The sequence below is a fragment of the Scyliorhinus torazame genome, chromosome 9 (assembly GCF_047496885.1).
Source record: "Scyliorhinus torazame isolate Kashiwa2021f chromosome 9, sScyTor2.1, whole genome shotgun sequence".
NCBI classification, from domain to species: Eukaryota; Metazoa; Chordata; class Chondrichthyes; order Carcharhiniformes; family Scyliorhinidae; genus Scyliorhinus; species Scyliorhinus torazame.
In genome coordinates, this window is record NC_092715.1 from 23,633,812 (window position 1) to 23,650,988 (window position 17,177).

The 17,177-nt window shown below is 45.8% G+C and overlaps 1 protein-coding gene across 4 annotated transcripts in view; it reads right to left on the bottom strand.

The window, feature by feature from the left end:
* The window catches only part of mfsd10 (major facilitator superfamily domain containing 10), a 124,390-nt gene that overhangs the window by 59,088 nt on the left and 48,125 nt on the right, over positions 1 to 17,177 (bottom strand). For all 4 annotated transcript variants that reach the window (XM_072515698.1, XM_072515697.1, XM_072515695.1 and 1 more), the window contains exons 7-10: positions 12,658 to 12,766; positions 10,543 to 10,654; positions 4,878 to 4,986; positions 100 to 190 (exon numbers count right to left, since the gene is read on the bottom strand). In XM_072515698.1, the coding sequence (XP_072371799.1) occupies positions 100 to 190; positions 4,878 to 4,986; positions 10,543 to 10,654; positions 12,658 to 12,766 (421 nt within the window). The remainder of the gene's footprint in view (positions 1 to 99; positions 191 to 4,877; positions 4,987 to 10,542; positions 10,655 to 12,657; positions 12,767 to 17,177) is intronic.

Below are 17,177 nucleotides of genomic sequence, written 5' to 3' on the forward strand. Positions count from 1 at the left end.
AAATTTTGTTTGATAACACTCTTGTGAAGGTCTTTGGATTGCTCCACTGTGTTCAAGATGCCGTATAAATTAACATCACTGTTCATTTTATTAACTCACCGAATGAGTAGAAGAGGAGTCCGATGTACAGGACAGGCACAGTGTTGGCCCAGCCAACGATAAGAAAAGCTGGGATTAGCAGGGCAATTGCCTGAAAAAGAAATATGTCATGAGAAAGTGAGTCCTTTTCACTGCTGGTCACACACTTGCCGAGTTTCATGGGCTGGGTCTGAAGACCACTGCTCCGCAGCGTTGAGTATTGCGGAGGGGAGGCAGTGGCGTAGCGGTATTGTCACTGAACTAATAATCCAGAGACCCAGAATAATGCTCTGGGGACCGGGGTTCAAATCCCACCAGGGCAGATTGTAGAATTTGAATTTAATAAACTGTAATTAAAAATCTAACGATGACCATTAATCTCATTGTCAATTGTCGTGAATACCCATCTGGTTCATTAATGTCCGTTAGGGAAGGAAATCTGTCGTCCGTACCCGGTCTGGCCTACATGTGACTCCAGGCCCACATCAATGTGGTTGACCCCTAAATGCCCTCCGGGATGGACAATAAATGCTGGGCCAGCCAGCGACGCCCACATCCCATGAATGAATTTTTGTTTTTAAATTGCTATCGCGACACTGCTGTGACCAGAGAGTTGCGTTTGATTGGCCAGCAGTTCTCTGAGGCAGAACGTCTGCTCAGGTGGGGGACAGAGGTCCTTCTTTAAGCCAATTAACGCCCCTCTGAGCAGTTAAGGCCTCCGGGGCAAGCTACCAGAGCTTTGGAGAGCTCTCTCCTGCCTTCTGTGCAAAGGTGGGGCATGGGGACTGTTAAGAAAAATGCGAAAGATGTCATTTGAAACATGAAGGTCTGATGATAAAACCCAAGGAACATGAGAAAAAGCAAAGTAATAGAAAAGATCCTAGAAGCATAAATGTAATGAAATGCTAAAAAATGATAAAGCAGGAGTCCCTCTGAAGGGTTAACTGCAGACAAAAGTTCTTTAGAATGCAGACAGCCATTATCACACACGCCTTGAGATAACGAAGCAGCTCATGCAGTAACCTGATACGTTTAGTTCAAGTCGGAGAAAGTTTTATAAAAGTTAAGTTTTAAGTTACATAAAAGGAACGAGTTTTCTACCCTTTAATAGAAGGTAATTAGTTTAGCAAGCAACTGATTGGAATTACCAGAATCTTAGGTTTGAATTACTTGAAATAAAATTTATTTGTGAATGATAGAAACTTAATGACATCAGTTAAAAGTGGAACTCTGGAGAGAACAGTTGATTTTAATACGGGACAATTCACCGCAGCTAACTGCTTCTTTTCAAAAAGCAGTCAACACCTTTTTGTAACATTGTAAAATGGGAAGAATATAACTTGAAACATTTAGGAATACAAGAAAATACAATGCTTAAAAATGATACGGGATTGAAAGGCTGGAATGCCACAAAATAATTAGCAGGAAGCCTCCCTGCCAGTGATGACAAACTAAGGTCAAGCTTAACATTAAAGCAGTCTCATGTTAGACATTACGGAAACTAGATGTGGAATCGTATGGATAGAAAGGGTATTGCGTTAAGGAGCAGAAGAAAAGAAAATAATGTCATGTAATCAGCAAGGCTGTTAGAAGGGTGATATATACCCTGAATCGCTCTCAGCCAGGCACTCACTCTCAGCTTGCAGAGTGATTTCGGTACATGGGACGGACAGAACACGAAAACGGAGCAGCACCACAAAACAACCGGGTGAAAACCAACAGATAAAGAAGAGAGATTGTCAAGGAGGCCCAGGAAGGTCTGATCGGCCAACCAGGAAAATCTAGAAGCAAGATCTTTTTACTTTTCTGTCAAGACAGCGATTTTATCTTTTAAAAGAAAAAATAATAATAAAATAACTTAGTTTTAACGTGAAACAGTGGTTATTACAAAGTTTACTTTACTTACTTAGTAGCTTCGATACTGGGTCCCGCGTTGCTAAGTGGTAAGTAAATAAAATCTTCTATGAAGATATGGGTTATGCCGAGGGAAAACTTAAAACACTAGTTTGACCCGAATAGCACCCACCTAAGTCTGCATAGGAGTCAGGGAGTGAGAATCCCTGTTCACCATTAAGAATATCTTGACCCTTTTTTGGTATAGGGGGAATTCTAAGAATAGTGGTGAGTTTTTTACTTCAGGACCCAGGCGCTCCGTTAAATCCAGTCGTTTAAGTCAAAGCGCCCCCAACCTCCCCTTTGATTTCTCACGTGGTTAAGGGTTTGTATCACTGAGTTACAAAGAGCATGTTTGACTCGCACCATCGTCATCATGCCACAGGAGACTATTCGACCCATCAAGTCCATGCCAGCGATCCATTAAGTGCCATTTTCCTACTTTATCCCCACCTTATTTCCCTTGTGAACATCCAATTTCCTTTTGAACCCATTGATTATACTCACTTCCATCACCCTCATAGGCAGAGTGTTCCAGGTCATTACCACGTACTGTAAAAATTCTTCCCCACAACCCACAAGTTTCACCCAAAACCTTAAATCTGTATCCTGTAGTCCTTCACTAATGAGAACAACTTTTCTTTGTCTGTCCTAACTAAACCTGTCAAAACCTTGTTGACCTCCCTTAATCTACTCTGCTCTAAGGAGAACCATCCCAGATTCTTCAACCAAACCTTGCAGTTAAAACCCCCCAACCCTGGAACCATTCTGGTAAATCTGCACCCTCGCAAGAGCCTTCCTAAAGTGTAGTGACCCGAACTGAATACAATACTCAAGTTGTGGCTTTATAAAAGCTTGATAAAGGTCCAGCATAACTTCCCTGCTTTTGTACTCAATATCTCTATTTATTAACCCCAGGGTTCAATTTGCTTTGCAACTACTCTCTCAATAAGTCCTGACACTTTCAAAGATCCATGCTTATGAACTCCTAGGTGCCTCTGCACACTGGTTTGAACTGTGACATTAATATACATTGCCTCTCCCTAGCCTTTGTCAAAATGAAAATCAGCTCGCACCTCTCTGTATTAAATTCTATCTGCCATCCAAGGTAGGTTCTTTACTCAGAGAGTGGATAGAGTGTGGAATGGACTGCCTGCTGTGATAGTGGAGTCGGACACTTTAGGAACTTTCAAGCGGTTATTGGATAGGCACATGGAGCACACCAGGATGACAGGGAGTGGGATAGCTTGCTCTTGGTTTCCGACAAATCTCGGCACAACATCGAGGGCCGAAGGGCCTGTTCTGTACTGTACTGTTCTATGTTCTATGTGTCCATCCATTCTGCTGGACAATCTCTCCCCTGATAGCACCCTCACTATTTTCCAGACCTCTTAAGATTGGTGTCATCAGCAAATTTTGAAATTGTACTCTGAATTCCAATATGCAGTGTGGCCTAGTTCAGCTGTTCTCTAACACAGCAGTGCTCGTATTTAGATTCTTGTCCCTGGGTTAGTGCGGGGGTGATTTTAAAAACAAAAATCAGCCATTGATCTCACTCCTGACCGTGATGCAGCTCCCCTTCCTGAAACCACAATATGTAGATTTTGGTGCAAGGACAAAAACAGAATGACCCCTCCCATAGACAAAAGGCCTGCAAACATTCACCAACTGGTAAATAAAATGGGAGGGGCTATTGGCACCTGCTGAATTGTATGTATCCCAGCAAAAGAGTCAGTAACTTCCGAGGTAGTGCCAAATTGTTGAGAAAGGGGCATGATGGAGGGAGTCACACATAGGCACGCAGTGAAAGGGTTACCGGCACAAAACAAATCTGCAAGGAACGATCCACAGATTGGGTGCAGCAGGATTCCAATCAAAGCCCATCATGATGGGCTTACCGGTCAGTCCCCGGGTCTGCTATTGAAGGACTTAGTGTCTGGAGCCAGTCCATTACGGCAGGAAGTCAACGACAGACAGCTAGAGATAGACCATCTTGAGAAACGTCAGGAAACAGAGGCCCCGGAGGCAGGCCGGCTCGAGAGGGCTCCGCAGGCAAGCCACCGAGTGCTCCCTTGGCTCTGTGGAGTCGAGCAATTTGGGAAAGGAAGAGCAGCAAGGATGGAGAAAAACAGAGCGGGAAAAACTGAGGACCTAAATGAAAGAAGCAGGCACCTCCTGTGAGCTGGAAAGGTCAGCAAACATTCTGTCTGAGCCAAGCTGACTGCAATCTGATGAAGTGTCTTTTTTTTAATTTATTCATGGGACGCGAGTGTCGCTGGCTGGGCCAACATAATAATAATCTTGGTTATTGTCACAAGTAGGCTTACATTAACACTGCAATGAAGTTGCTGTGAAAATGTATTGCGTGTCGCTAATTACTCTTGGACTGACTGGCTTGCTAGGACATTTAAGAATCAACCACGTGGTTGTGGATCCAGAGTCACATGTAGGCCAGACCGGGTAAGGACAGTAGATTTCCTTCCCTAAAGGACATCGGTGAACCAGATGGGTTTTTACGACAATCGACAATGGTTTCTTTGTCATCTACACCCAATACATTACTCTCTTTATCTCTTTCCAGAGGCTCACAGACCTGTTTAGTGTGTTTTATTTTTAAAGTTTATTGGGGAATTTTTTTCCTTCCCTATTTTTCTGAATCCCCTACCCCATCTCCGTCCACCTACACCTTCCTCATTGTCCTCCCATCTCCCTCCCTCCCACTTCCATTTCCTTCCCCTTATCATCTCCACCCCGCTACCTCCCTCCCCTCTCTCTTATTGCCTTCCCCCTTCTCCCGCCTGAATTGTAAACATTTTAAAACGGGGAATCTTAAAATCATACAACTCATCGTGCCAGAAACACATCCTCTTCGGCCGCTAATCTAACGTCGGCTCTGCATTGCTTACCCTCTTTACAGCTTTAATTTCATCGCCAGGTTTGATCCTTCGAGCATATCCACCCTGGACCAATGCCATTGTAATCCCCACAAAGAAAAACATCTTCCCTTGTTGCATACTGAAAAAAAAGACAAAGTAAGGGATTAAGAGAAATCGAATATTCACCAGCAAAGGATAATGGGCCAAATGGCCTCCCGAGCTGTATAATAATAATAATCTTTATTGTCACAAGTAGGCTTACATTAACACTGCAATGAAGTTACTGTGAAAATCCCCTAGTTGCCACGTTCCGGCGCCTGTTCGGGTACACGGAGGGAGAATTCAGAATGTCCAAATTACCTAACAGCACGTCTTTTGGGACTTGTGGGAGGGAACCGGAGCACCCGGAGGAAACCCACGCAGACACGGGGAGAACGTGCAGACTCCGCACAGACAGTGACCCAAGCCGGGAAGCAACACTGCTACCCACTGTGCTACCGTGTATGATTCTATGTGGATATTACTAACACATCTGGCATTTATTGCCCATCCCTGTACCCCAGAGAAGTTGATAGTTCTCTGTGATATAACTGAGTACGTTTTAGAGGGCACTTCAGAGGGCTGTTGAGAGCTAACTATGTTGATGTGGGACTGGACCTCTAAGCCTAGCTGGGTAAAATGAGAAGGTTTTCTTGCCTAAAGGTCACTAATTTTCTGCTGGCTGTTTAAGAATTTGATTTTCAGTTCAATTTGGTTTCAGTTCGAAGAAAAGGCTGGGAATAAAAAAAAAAACTAGTATCAGTAAAAGTGATCTTAAAGTTATTTGACTTTCAGGAAAAACTCCTTGGAATCTTCTGGATTCTTATTGCAGGTGCCGGAAACGACAATGGCAAACCCAGCCCTGTCGACCCTACAAAGTCCTCCTTACCAACATCTGGGGGCTTGAGCCAAGGTTGGGAGAGCTGTCTAACACCCAAGCCAAGCAACCACCTGACATAGTCATACTCACAGAATCATACCTTACAATGTCCCAGATGCCACTATCACCTTTCCTGGTGTCATGCAAGAGTGCCTTTAAGAACTGGATGTTTAAGCAATGTATCTTTAAGAAAACAGTGATGTCATAGAGTGGGTGGAGCTCAGCTCAGTTCAGCCATTTTGCATGTTTTGAAGTTTCAGTTTTAAAAAGTGTCTGGCTGTTTTGCTGTGAGCTGATTAAAAGTAGAAAGCCAGTTTGAGACAGCAGCTTGAGAAGTTCTGGTTTGCTGTGATCTGCTTACAAGGGAGAAAGCCAGGTTTGAGAAAGCAGTGTGGGTGTGTCTGTGGGTTTCCAGAGAGCTGCATGAAGAAAGCAAGGTGCTGGAGCTGAAGTCACCCAAGCTAATATATCTCTGCCATTCTACAGAACATATATATATCCCTTAACCTGATGTGATTTTGTTTAAAGGTGTTAAGTCTCTTGGAAGTTTGAAGGAACATTTTAAGGAATTATTTACTGTTGCAATATTTTCTGAGTTATCTTTGAAGTAAGGGGTGTTCAGAGATCCAATGTTTATTCAAGATGTCAAGTTGAGTTCATGGAATAAACAGTGTTTTGTGTTTAAAAACCCACATGTCCATAATTGTAATCCCACACCTAGGGAAAGCCGTGTGCTAGGAAAAGCAACAAATCCATTAAAGGGAGAGGTTGGTTGAACTCCATGATACATTTTGGGGTTCTGAAAACGCCTCGCCCATAACACTGGGTATGTCCTGTCTGAATAGAGTGGCGGCACAGTGGTATATAGTCGGGAAGGAGTTGCCCTGGGAGTCCTCAACATCGACTGTGGACCCCATGAAGCCTCATGGCTTCAGGTTAAACATGGGTAAGGAAACTTCCTGCTGATTACCGTGACCCGGCCACCATTAGCTGATGAATCAGTACTCCTCCAAATTGAACGCCACTTGGAGGAAGCTCGGAGGGTGACACGGGTGAAGAATATGCTCTTGGTGGGGACTACAATGACCATCACCAAGAGTGGCTCGGTGAAACCATCACCGACCGAGCCGGCAATGTCCTAAAGGACATAGCTGCTAGGCTGGTGGTGAGGGAACCAAGAAGAAGAAAAACATAGTTGACCTCATCCTTACCAACCTGCCTGCTGCAGATGCATCTGTCCATGACAGTATCGGTAGAAGTGAGCACCACACAGGTACCACACCGCACAGCACCACCAGACAAAGAGTCATCAGACTCGAAACGTTCGCTCTTTTCTCTCCCTACAGATGCTGCCAGACCTGCTGAGATTTTCCAGCATTTTCTCTTTGGTTTCAGATTCCAGCATATGCATTTATTTATTTGAGCACCGCACAGTCCTTGTGGCGACAAGGTCCCATCTTCACATTGAGGATACCTCCGTCGTGTTGTGTGGCACTGCCAGCGTTCTAATTGGGATAGACTTCGAACAGATATAGCAACTCAGGACTGAGGATCCATGAGGCGCTGGGGGCCATCAGCAGCAGCAGAACTGTACTCAACCCCAATCTGTGACCTCATGGCCCGGCCTATCCCCCACTCTGCCATTAGCATCAATCCAGGGGATCAATACTGGTTCAGTGAAGAGTGCAGGAGAGCATGCCAACAGTAACATCAGACAAATTAAAAAACGAGGTGTCAACCTGGTGAAGCTACAACACAGGACTACCTGGGTGCCAAACAGCAGAAGCAGGAAGTAATAGACAGAGCTAAGCGATTCCGCAACAAACGCATCAGATCGAAGCTCTGTAGTCCTGCCACATCCAGTCGTGAATGACGGTGGACAAGTAAACAACTCAGTGCAGGAGGCGGCTCCATAATTATCCCCATCCTCAATGATGGAGGAGCCCAGCACATCTGTGCAAAAGACCAGGCTGAGGCATTCGCAACAATCTTCAGCCAGAAGTGCCGAGTGGATGATCCATCTCGGTCTCCTCCGGAGGTCCCCAGCATCACATGTCAGTTTTTAGCCAATACGATTCACTCCACGTGATATCAAGAAACGGCTGAAGGCACTGGATACAGAAATGCTTTGGGCCCTGACGATATTCCGGCCATTGCACTGAAGACTTGTGATCCAGAACTTGCCGCACCCCTAGCCAAGCTGTTCCAGTGCAGCTACAACACTGACATCTATCCGGCAATGCGGAAAATTGCCCAGGTGTGTCCTGTATACAAGAAACAGGGCAAATCCAACCCAGCCAATTACTGCCCTGTCAGCCAACTCTCCATCATCAGCGAAGTGATGGAAGGAGTCATCAACAGTGCTATCAAGCGGCACTTACTCAACAATAACCTGCTCACGGACACTCAGTTTGGGTTCTGCCAGGGTCACTCAGCTCCTGACCTCATTACAGCCTTGGTTCAAACATGGACAAAAGACCTGAATGTCAGAGCTGAGGTGAGAGTGACTGCCCTTAACATCAAGGCAGCGTTTGACCCAGTATGGCATCAAGGAGCCCGATCTGAACTGGAGTGGATGAGAATTGGGGAAAACTCACCACTGGTTGGCACAAAGTAAGATGGTTGTGATGGTTGGAGCTCAATCATCTCAGCTCCAGGACATCACTGCAGGAGTTCCTCAGGGTAGTGTCCTAGGCCAGCCACCTTCAGCTGCTTCATAAATGGTCGGCCTTCCATCATAAGGTCAGAAGTGGGGACATTTGCGGATGAGTTCAGCACCATTCGCGACTCCTCAGATACGGAAGCAGTCCATGTCCTAATGCAGCAAGACCTGGACAATATCCAGGCTTGGGCTGACAAGTGGCAAGTTACATTCGTGCCACACAAGTGCCAGGCAATGACCATCTCCTACAAGAGAGGATCTAACCATCGTCCCTTGACATTCAATGGCATTACCATCGCTGAATCTCCCACAATCAACATCCTGGGGGTTACCATTGATTAGAAACTGGGTCAATATGGACGAGCCATATTAATACTGTGGCTACCGTGGCAGGTCAAAGGCTAGGAATCCTATGGTGAGTAATTCACCTCCTGATCCCCAGAACCTGTCCACCACCTACAAGGCACAAGTCAGGAGCGCAATGGAATACTCTCCACTTGCCTGGATGAGTGCAGCTCCGACAACACTCAAGAAGCTCAACAACTTCCAGGACAAAGGAGACCGCTTGATTGCTCCCCCTTCGACAAACATTCAAACCCTCCACCACCTCCGAACAGTGGCAGCCGTGTGTACCATCTGCAAGATGCACTGCACTAACTCACCAAGATTCCTTAGGCAGCACCTTCCAAACCCATGGCAACTACCATCTAGAAGGACAAGAGCAGCAGAGACCTGGGACCCACCACCTGGAGGTTCCCCTCCAAGTCACTCACCGTCCTGACTTGGAAATTTAATGCTGTCCCTTCACTGTCACTGGGGGGGGGGGGTCAAAATCCCTAACAGCACAGTGGGTGTACGTACACCTCAGGATCTGCAGCGGTTCAGGAACCGCCACCTTCTGAAGGGCAACTAGGGATGGCAATAAATGCTGGCCTAACCAGCGACGTCCACGTAAACGAGTTTTAAAAAAGGAATGTGTTTTAGAAAAGGAAATCTGCTGTCCTTACCAGGTATAATCTACACGTGACTCTAGACCCAAAGCAATGTGGTTGACTCTTAAGTGCATTCTAAGGGGGCCTAGTAAGCCACTTGTATTAAAGTGCCACCTTCTGAGGGCAACCATGTTGGACTTGTGTAGAACTTTGGTGAGGCCACAGCTGGAGTACTGTGTGAAATTCTGGTCGCCACATTAGGAAGGATGTGATTGCACCGGAGGAAGTACAGAGGCGATTCACCAGGATGTTGCCTGGGATGGAGTGTTGAAGTTATGAAGGGAGGTTGGATAGGCTTGGGTTGTTTTCGTTGGGGCAGAGAAGACGGAGGGGCGACCTGATCGAGGTGGACAAGATTATGAGGGGCGTGGACAGGGTGGATAGGGAGCTGTGTCCCTTAGTTGAAGGGTCAGTTGCGAGGGGACACACGTTTGAGGTGAGGGGCGGGAGGTTTAAGGAGGAATTGAGGAAAAATCTTTTCAGCCAGAGGGTGGTGGTGCTCTGGAACGCCCTGCCTGGGAGGGCAGTTTAAAAAGTACCTGGATGAGCTCTTGGCACATCAAAACATTCAAGGCTATGGACCAAGTGCTGGCAAACGGAATTAGGTAGACAGGTCAGGTGTTTATCATGTGTCGGTGCAGACTCGATGGGCCGAAGGGTCTCGTCTGCACTGTACTATTCTGAGATTCTGTGAACCAGAGAGGGGCAATAAATGTCAGTTTTGCCAGTGATGCTGATATGCTTAGAGTGAATTTTAAAGGTTGACAATCCGGAAGCTCGGGCGTCACGGTGGCGCAGTGGTTAGCACTGCTGCCTGCAGCACCGATGACCCGGGTTCAATCCCAGCCCCGGGTCACTCTGCGTGTGGAGTTTGCGCGTTCTCCCCGTGGCTGCGTGGGTTTCACCCCCATAACCCAAAAGTCGTGCAGGTTAGGTGGATTGGCCGCACTAAACTGCCCCTTGATTGGAAAGAAAATTAATCGGATACAGTAAATTGATTAAAAGAAAAAAAACAAAATTAATAAAAAAAACAATCCAGCAGCATCCATTTCGTATTTTTTAGAAATGAAAACGCGATATGGTATAGATCAGAAGTTGCTCAATAAGAAATCAGTCTTGTACCTGTTAAAATGGAAGCGTTGGTGAGTGAGAAAACTGAGTGTGTACTCCAAGCCAGAGAACAGAAAAAGGTAGAGGAAATACACCAGTCCTAGAACTTTAAGGGTCCGCACACCTGGATAATTGCAGAAAATGAAAGAAAAATCATTGCGGGCACATACGTTTCTTCGCCAGATATTACATAGCAGTCTTAACACACCTATTCATCACGCACAGCAGGATGAAATAGAAACGCCAGCATAGACCAGAGGGGTGAATGGGCTGTTAATGTTCTGTAAATATTATTTATCAACTGTGTCAGTGGAGTTTCACTCTCCATAAAACAGAATATTTGCTGCCAGGGTAATGAAAGCAAAATACTGCAGATGCTGGAAATCTGAAATAAAAACAGGAAATGCTGGCCTGGAAGAATCTGTGGAGAGAGCAACAAAGTTAAACATTTCGAGTCCATAAGACTTATTCAAAGCTTTCCAGCATTTTCTGTTTTTATTATTGCCAGGGTATTCGGAGATATGGAGCTAGGTTGGGTAAATGATGTTGAAGTACAGATTGGCAATGAACTCATTGAACCGGGGGAACAGGTTCAAGGGGCTGAATGGCCTCCTCCTGTTACTGTGAAAAGCCCCTGGTTGCCACATTCCAGCACCTGTTCGGGGAGGCTGGTACGGGAATTGAACCGTGCTGCTGGCCTGGTCTGCTTTAAAAGCCAGCGATTTAGACCAGTGTGCTAAACCGGCCCCGACATGAAGACAATTTGGCTTTCAATGTACTAGAAACATGAAAAATCCAGCATAATGTTCAGCCTGAAAAGCATCTGGCCAAGTTAGAACACAGACATAGAACATAGGACACACAGTGCAGAATGAGGCCATTCGGCCCATCGAGTCTGCACCGACCCACTTAAGCCCTCACTTCCACCCTATCGCCGTAACCCAATAACCCCTCCTAATCCTTTTTTTGGTCACTAAGGGCAATTTAGAATGGCCAATCTACCTAATCTGCACGTCTTTGGACTGTGGGAGGAAACCGGAGCACCCGGAGGAAACCCACGCACACACGGGGAGGATGTGCAGACGCCGCACAGACAGTGACCCAGGGAATCGAACCTGGGACCCTGGCGCTGTGAAGCCACAGTGCTATCCACTTGTGCTACCGTGCTGCCACAGTGGGAACTGCCATAAAAGGGCATTTGCCTCTTGGGCCAGGGGAAGTTTTCTCTGAACTCGGTTGTATCAGTTTATCAGATTACCATAGGCAGCTGCTGAAACAGGAGGAATCTATTGAGGTCAATCAAAATTCTGTGTTATCGGTGATGAGAAACACTTGATTAGGAGGGCAGGTTGGAGAATTAGGGCCACCATGCATTACCGCTGCCCTGGCTTCCTCGGCAAGACTTTCATATTTCTGAATTAGCCCCACTGCGTAATATTACAACAAAAGCAAAGCGAAGAAAAGATACTTATGTTTATGTGGTACCTTTCACAAGGCCACTGTCGTGTTATGCTGCTCCGTGTTGCATAAGCTGCTTCCTTTATGTAAGCTTTGACAAAGGAAGCTCCAGACTATGAAATGAGTTCAACGTGCTTATTGAACTATTAACACAGTTCTTAAATTAGTCGACTCTCCTGCTAATCATGCTGTATTAACTCAGTCTATCTTTGCCAGTCTGCTCTAAGCCACGTGCTGGGTGTGATGCTGTTGATCAACCCTGATGTACTCTCTAGATGTCTGTCTGTGGTAAGAGACAGAGCATGTGTGCCCTGTCCTTTTATATGGGTTGTGAAGTGCCCCCTTGTGGTAATGCCACCTCTGGGTGTCCTGATGACCCATTGGTTGTGTCCTGTTGTAATGACCCATTTGCTGTATGTCTCCATGTCATGACATCTCTGGTGCTCCCTCTAATGGTTACTTAGTTGTAGTGTATTTACATTAACCCCTTGTGTATATACAGTGATGCATATCACCGCAGCCACTGGGAGGATTTTTAAAAAAAAATATAGTCACTGTTGTAATGTAAGAAACGCAGCAATTTGGGCACAGGCAGGTTACACAAAGCAAGCTTGGGTAGTGAAAGAAAGGGAAGGGGATTCCTAGCGGAGTTGCTGGACATTCACGCACCTTCTGGAGAGGGAGAGTCCACCCCACGTTGGACAGCAGAGAATCGAAACAGCGCCACCGGACTGAGGAGGTCTCTGGCATTCTGAAATGTGGATGAGACTGAGGGGATCTGAGGCAGGAATCAGAAGAGAGTGATGAAGTGCAAGATATCCTATTCATTTTCCTAAAACACACTCCTAACACCGATTATCTAGCAATTATCACTTTGCTGTTTGTGGTTCCTGTCATAATATACGCCAGTATATCATGGTGCACACACACACTGGGACCAATCAACACACACAACACCGCAGCCAATCACCAGTGAGAGTACATGCACTATAAAGACAGGGGGCATCAGAGTTCCCGCTCATTCGAGCTGCAGCTAGCTAGTAGGACAGAGCTCACAGCCTGCAGCACAGACATTCACCATGTGCTGAGTGCATCGACTGGTTAGGACAAGGCAAAGGTCTTTAGTTAAAGCTAGTATCGTGTTAACCCACAGTGAGAGTATGTTAAACAGTTAATGATTCAATAAAATAGTGTTGCACTATTTCAAGTGTTGGTGACCTGTATGCGTCCCACGGATCCAGAGCGCCCAACACAACAGTTCCTTGCCATGCTCAGTGTACCCGAACAGGCGCCGGAATGTGGTGACTAGGGACTTTTCACAGTAACTTCATTGCAGTGTTAATGTAAGCCTACTTGGGACAATAAAGATTATGAAATTGGCTGCTGTGTTTTCAGCATTTTAAAAGTATTTGATTGGCTGTAAAGCATTAGAATGTCCTCTGAAATATAGAATGGTCACAGCACAGAAGGAGGCCGTTTGACCTCTCTGTAAGAGGAACTCAGCTAGCCCCACTCCCCTGCCCTTTCTGCAAAGCTTTGCAAATGATTTCTCTGCAGAGGTTTAAATAATGCTGTTAAAAGCTACAATTGCATCTGCCTCCACCACACTCTCTGGCAGTGCATTCCAGTCCTAATCACTCACTGCACCAAAAACATTTTCCTAATGTCACCATTGGCACTTTTGCCTCTTACCTTATATTGATGTCTTCTGCTAAACAACCCTTCTACCAATGGGAATAATTTCACCTTATCTACTCTATCTAAACCTCTCATGATTTTGAACACATTTACAATATCAGTAGATAGAGTAACTTCCCCCCCCCCTTTCTTTATTTTTTTTATTATAAATTTAGAGTACCAAATTTCTTTTCCAATTAAAGGGCAATTTAGCGTGGCCAATCCACCTACCCTGTACATCTTTGGGTTGTGGGGGTGAAACTCATGCAGACACGAGGAGAATGTGCAAACTCAACTCCTCACAGACAGTGACCCAGGGCCGGGATCAAACCCGGGTGCTCAGCGCCGTGAGACAGCAGTGCTAACCACTCCACCACCATGCCGCACTGAGTAACTTTTTTTTAAACTACAAGAAATCTAAAATCCTAGTTATTTACTGAAATGATAAAGTCATTAAATCTACGGTTTAAAAGAAAATAATTTTTACTGTACAAGAATCAAACAAAGTGGGCGGCACCGGTGGTGCAGTGGTTAGCACTGCTGCCTCAGTGACCTTCGATCCCGACTCAGCTGCCTTCGATCCTGACACGGGTCACAGTCCGTGTAGAGTTTGCACATTCTCCCTGTGTTTCCGTGGGCCTCACCCCACAACCCAAAAAGATTGTGCAAGCTAGGTGGATTGGCCATGCTAAATTGCCCCTTTATTGGAAAGATAAGAATTGGGTACTCTTAAAAAAAAATTTTTTTTTTAAATCAAACAAAGCAAACACTAAACACCATCCTAGTAATCTCTGAAATTACAAAACCCCAAATCAACATGAGCGAAACATGAATTAACAGGAAAATTGTGGCCGACTACAAAATATCAATTACACATTAAATGACAGATACAGCTAAGACATTTCTTACAAATTGTAACGCACAATGACTTGCACAAGACGAGAAGCGATGAAGTCGATCTTGGCTTTATTAAGCGGGACTTGTCCCCAGCAGCTCAGCAACAGAATGAGTCTGCGGGGAGAAGCTCGGGCTCTTATACTCCGCCTTCAGGGCGGAGCCAGAAGTCGGCAGATCCAACCAGGACCCGGGACCTGTCAGCCAATAGCCTCTCGGCTTCACAGGTACCACATTACCCCTAATACATACCACCACACAAATTGGCTCAGCAATCCATTCAACATATATGCTAGCAAACTCAATCACAAAGTTTGTTGAAACTCTGTCTCCCTCATGAAGAACTTCAGCTTCTCTTCAAGGGTTTTATTCAATCCTCTGCTGACAGCAGCGGACAACCAATCTCAGTTCCACGGGCGCAGTCTTCACCAAAATTCGCACGTGCCTGCAGAGGCTCCTCAACTCTGCTTATGATGGTCTGGTGGCATAGACCCACCAGTGCTCCCTTCAAGAAACAGGATCAGCTGCAGCAACTGGGTATTTGGAAACAGCCTCCTCCTTTTTCAATCTGCCTGTAGTCTCCATTTGGATCACCAACCAATGGGCTTGGAGGGCTCTGCGTTCTTTTGTATGTTTCAATGAGTTTAAGCCTACCCAGATGTTTTGGTTTCCAGTTTCAGTCTTTGTCTCGCCTGACAAACAGAAGGTTCAGTTTCCTTCGTCAGTTTCCCTTTTCAGTTGGAGTAGGTCTCAAAAAATACAAGCTTTGGAATCAGGGATTCCATCACCTACTCTTCGCTAAGGAGATAAAAGCAAATTACTGCAGACGCTGGAATCTGAAACAAAAACAGAAAATACTGGACAATCGCAGCAGGTCTGACAGAATCTGTGGCAAGAGAAAGGAGCTAACGTTTTGAGTCTGGATGACTCTGGGTAAGAAATGTTGCGTTATGTACTCTGGGATAACACAGGCTGCAACTCGATGCAGCTTTGACCAAAAGATACTCCAGACTTTGAAGTAAGTTCAATGTGATTTATTGAACCATTAGCACAGTTGGCTATGAGTTCGACTCTCCTGCTAATCTTGCTATAGTAACTCAGTCTAACTAACCAGTCTGCTCTAAGCCACGTGGTGGGTGTGATGCTTCTGATCTGCCCCTGTCCTTCTCTCTAAGTGTCGTCTGTGGAAAGAGAAAGAGCATGTGTGCCCTGTCCTTTTATATGGGTTGTGTAATGCCCCCTTGTGGTAGTGTCACCTCTGGGTGTCTTGACTGCCCATTGGTCGTGTCCTATTCTATGTGTTTCTGGTTTAGCACACTGGGCTAAATCGCTGGCTTTTAAAGCAGACCAAGGCAGGCCAGCAGCACGGTTCAATTCCTGTACCAGCCTCCCCGAACAGGCGCCGGAATGTGGCGACTAGGGGCTTTTCACAGTAACTTCATTGAAGCCTACTCGCGACAATAAGCGATTTTCATTAGGGGCTGGTTTAGCACAGGACTAAATGGCTGGTTTTGAAAACAGATGAAGGCAGGCCAGCAGCACGGTTCAATCCCCGTACCAGCCTCCCCGAACAGGCGCCGGAATATGGCGACTAGGGGCTTTTCACAGTAATTTCGTTTGAAGCCTACTTGTGACAATAAGCAATTTTCATTTCATTTTCATGAGCTGTATGTCTGCATGTAATGATGTCCCTGGTGCTCCCTCTAGTGTTTACTTAGTCGTAATGTATTTACATTAACCCCTTGTGTATTTACAGTGATGCATATCCACAAGAACAACCCCAGCTTCTCCAATAAAGTTTTTTTTCAGCTGAAAATGGTTTTAGGGTACCTGCTCAGAAGAGAAGAGGAAGAATGAGAAACAGTGTGGAAAGAAGGTCAGGTGCCCTTGTACATCTCCGCAGAAGCATGCCATTCCACAGCAAGTGCCGGAAGTGGCAGATTGGCACCTGTAGGGAGCAGGTCCCAAAGCAAAGAAGAACATTCCAAAACCAGGGAGCAGGACAGAATGAGGCCCCAAGGAGACGGTCGATTCAAGGGACGAGATCAGGAATTTGAAACAGCCGGCCTCGGATCACTGTCCGTGTGGAGTTTGCACGTTCTCCCCATGTCTGCGTGGGTCTCACCCCCACAACTCAAAAGATGTGCAGGGTAGGTGGATTGGCCACGCTAAATTGCCCCTTAATTGGAAAAAAAAAAGGAATTTGAAACAGGTCCTGTTAAGTAACGTTGAAATTGATGAGTAGAGAAAAATACTCTGAACTAAACAGACAGAGCTACAGGAAGCAGACTTAAAGTAACATTGGACTGAGAGAGCCAGAGGTTGGTGACTCCTTTCCACAGGCTTTTGGAGCAGTGGTTCTGCTTGGCACGGCTGAATCTGGGAGTGTGTGGTGCAGGCAAAGCTTGAATGCACGCGGAGAGGGGTAAGGAAAATCGTAAAGAGAGATTGAACCTTCGGAGGCGAATTCTTGTTGAAGATGTCTGAGAGAAAGCGTCATTTGGGAGAGAATTCCAAGGCACGTTCTTCAAGAATAGAGATTGGAAACAGCATCTCATCAATGTGATCATAGATTATCATAGAATTTAGTGCAGAAGGAGGCCATTCGGCCCATCGGG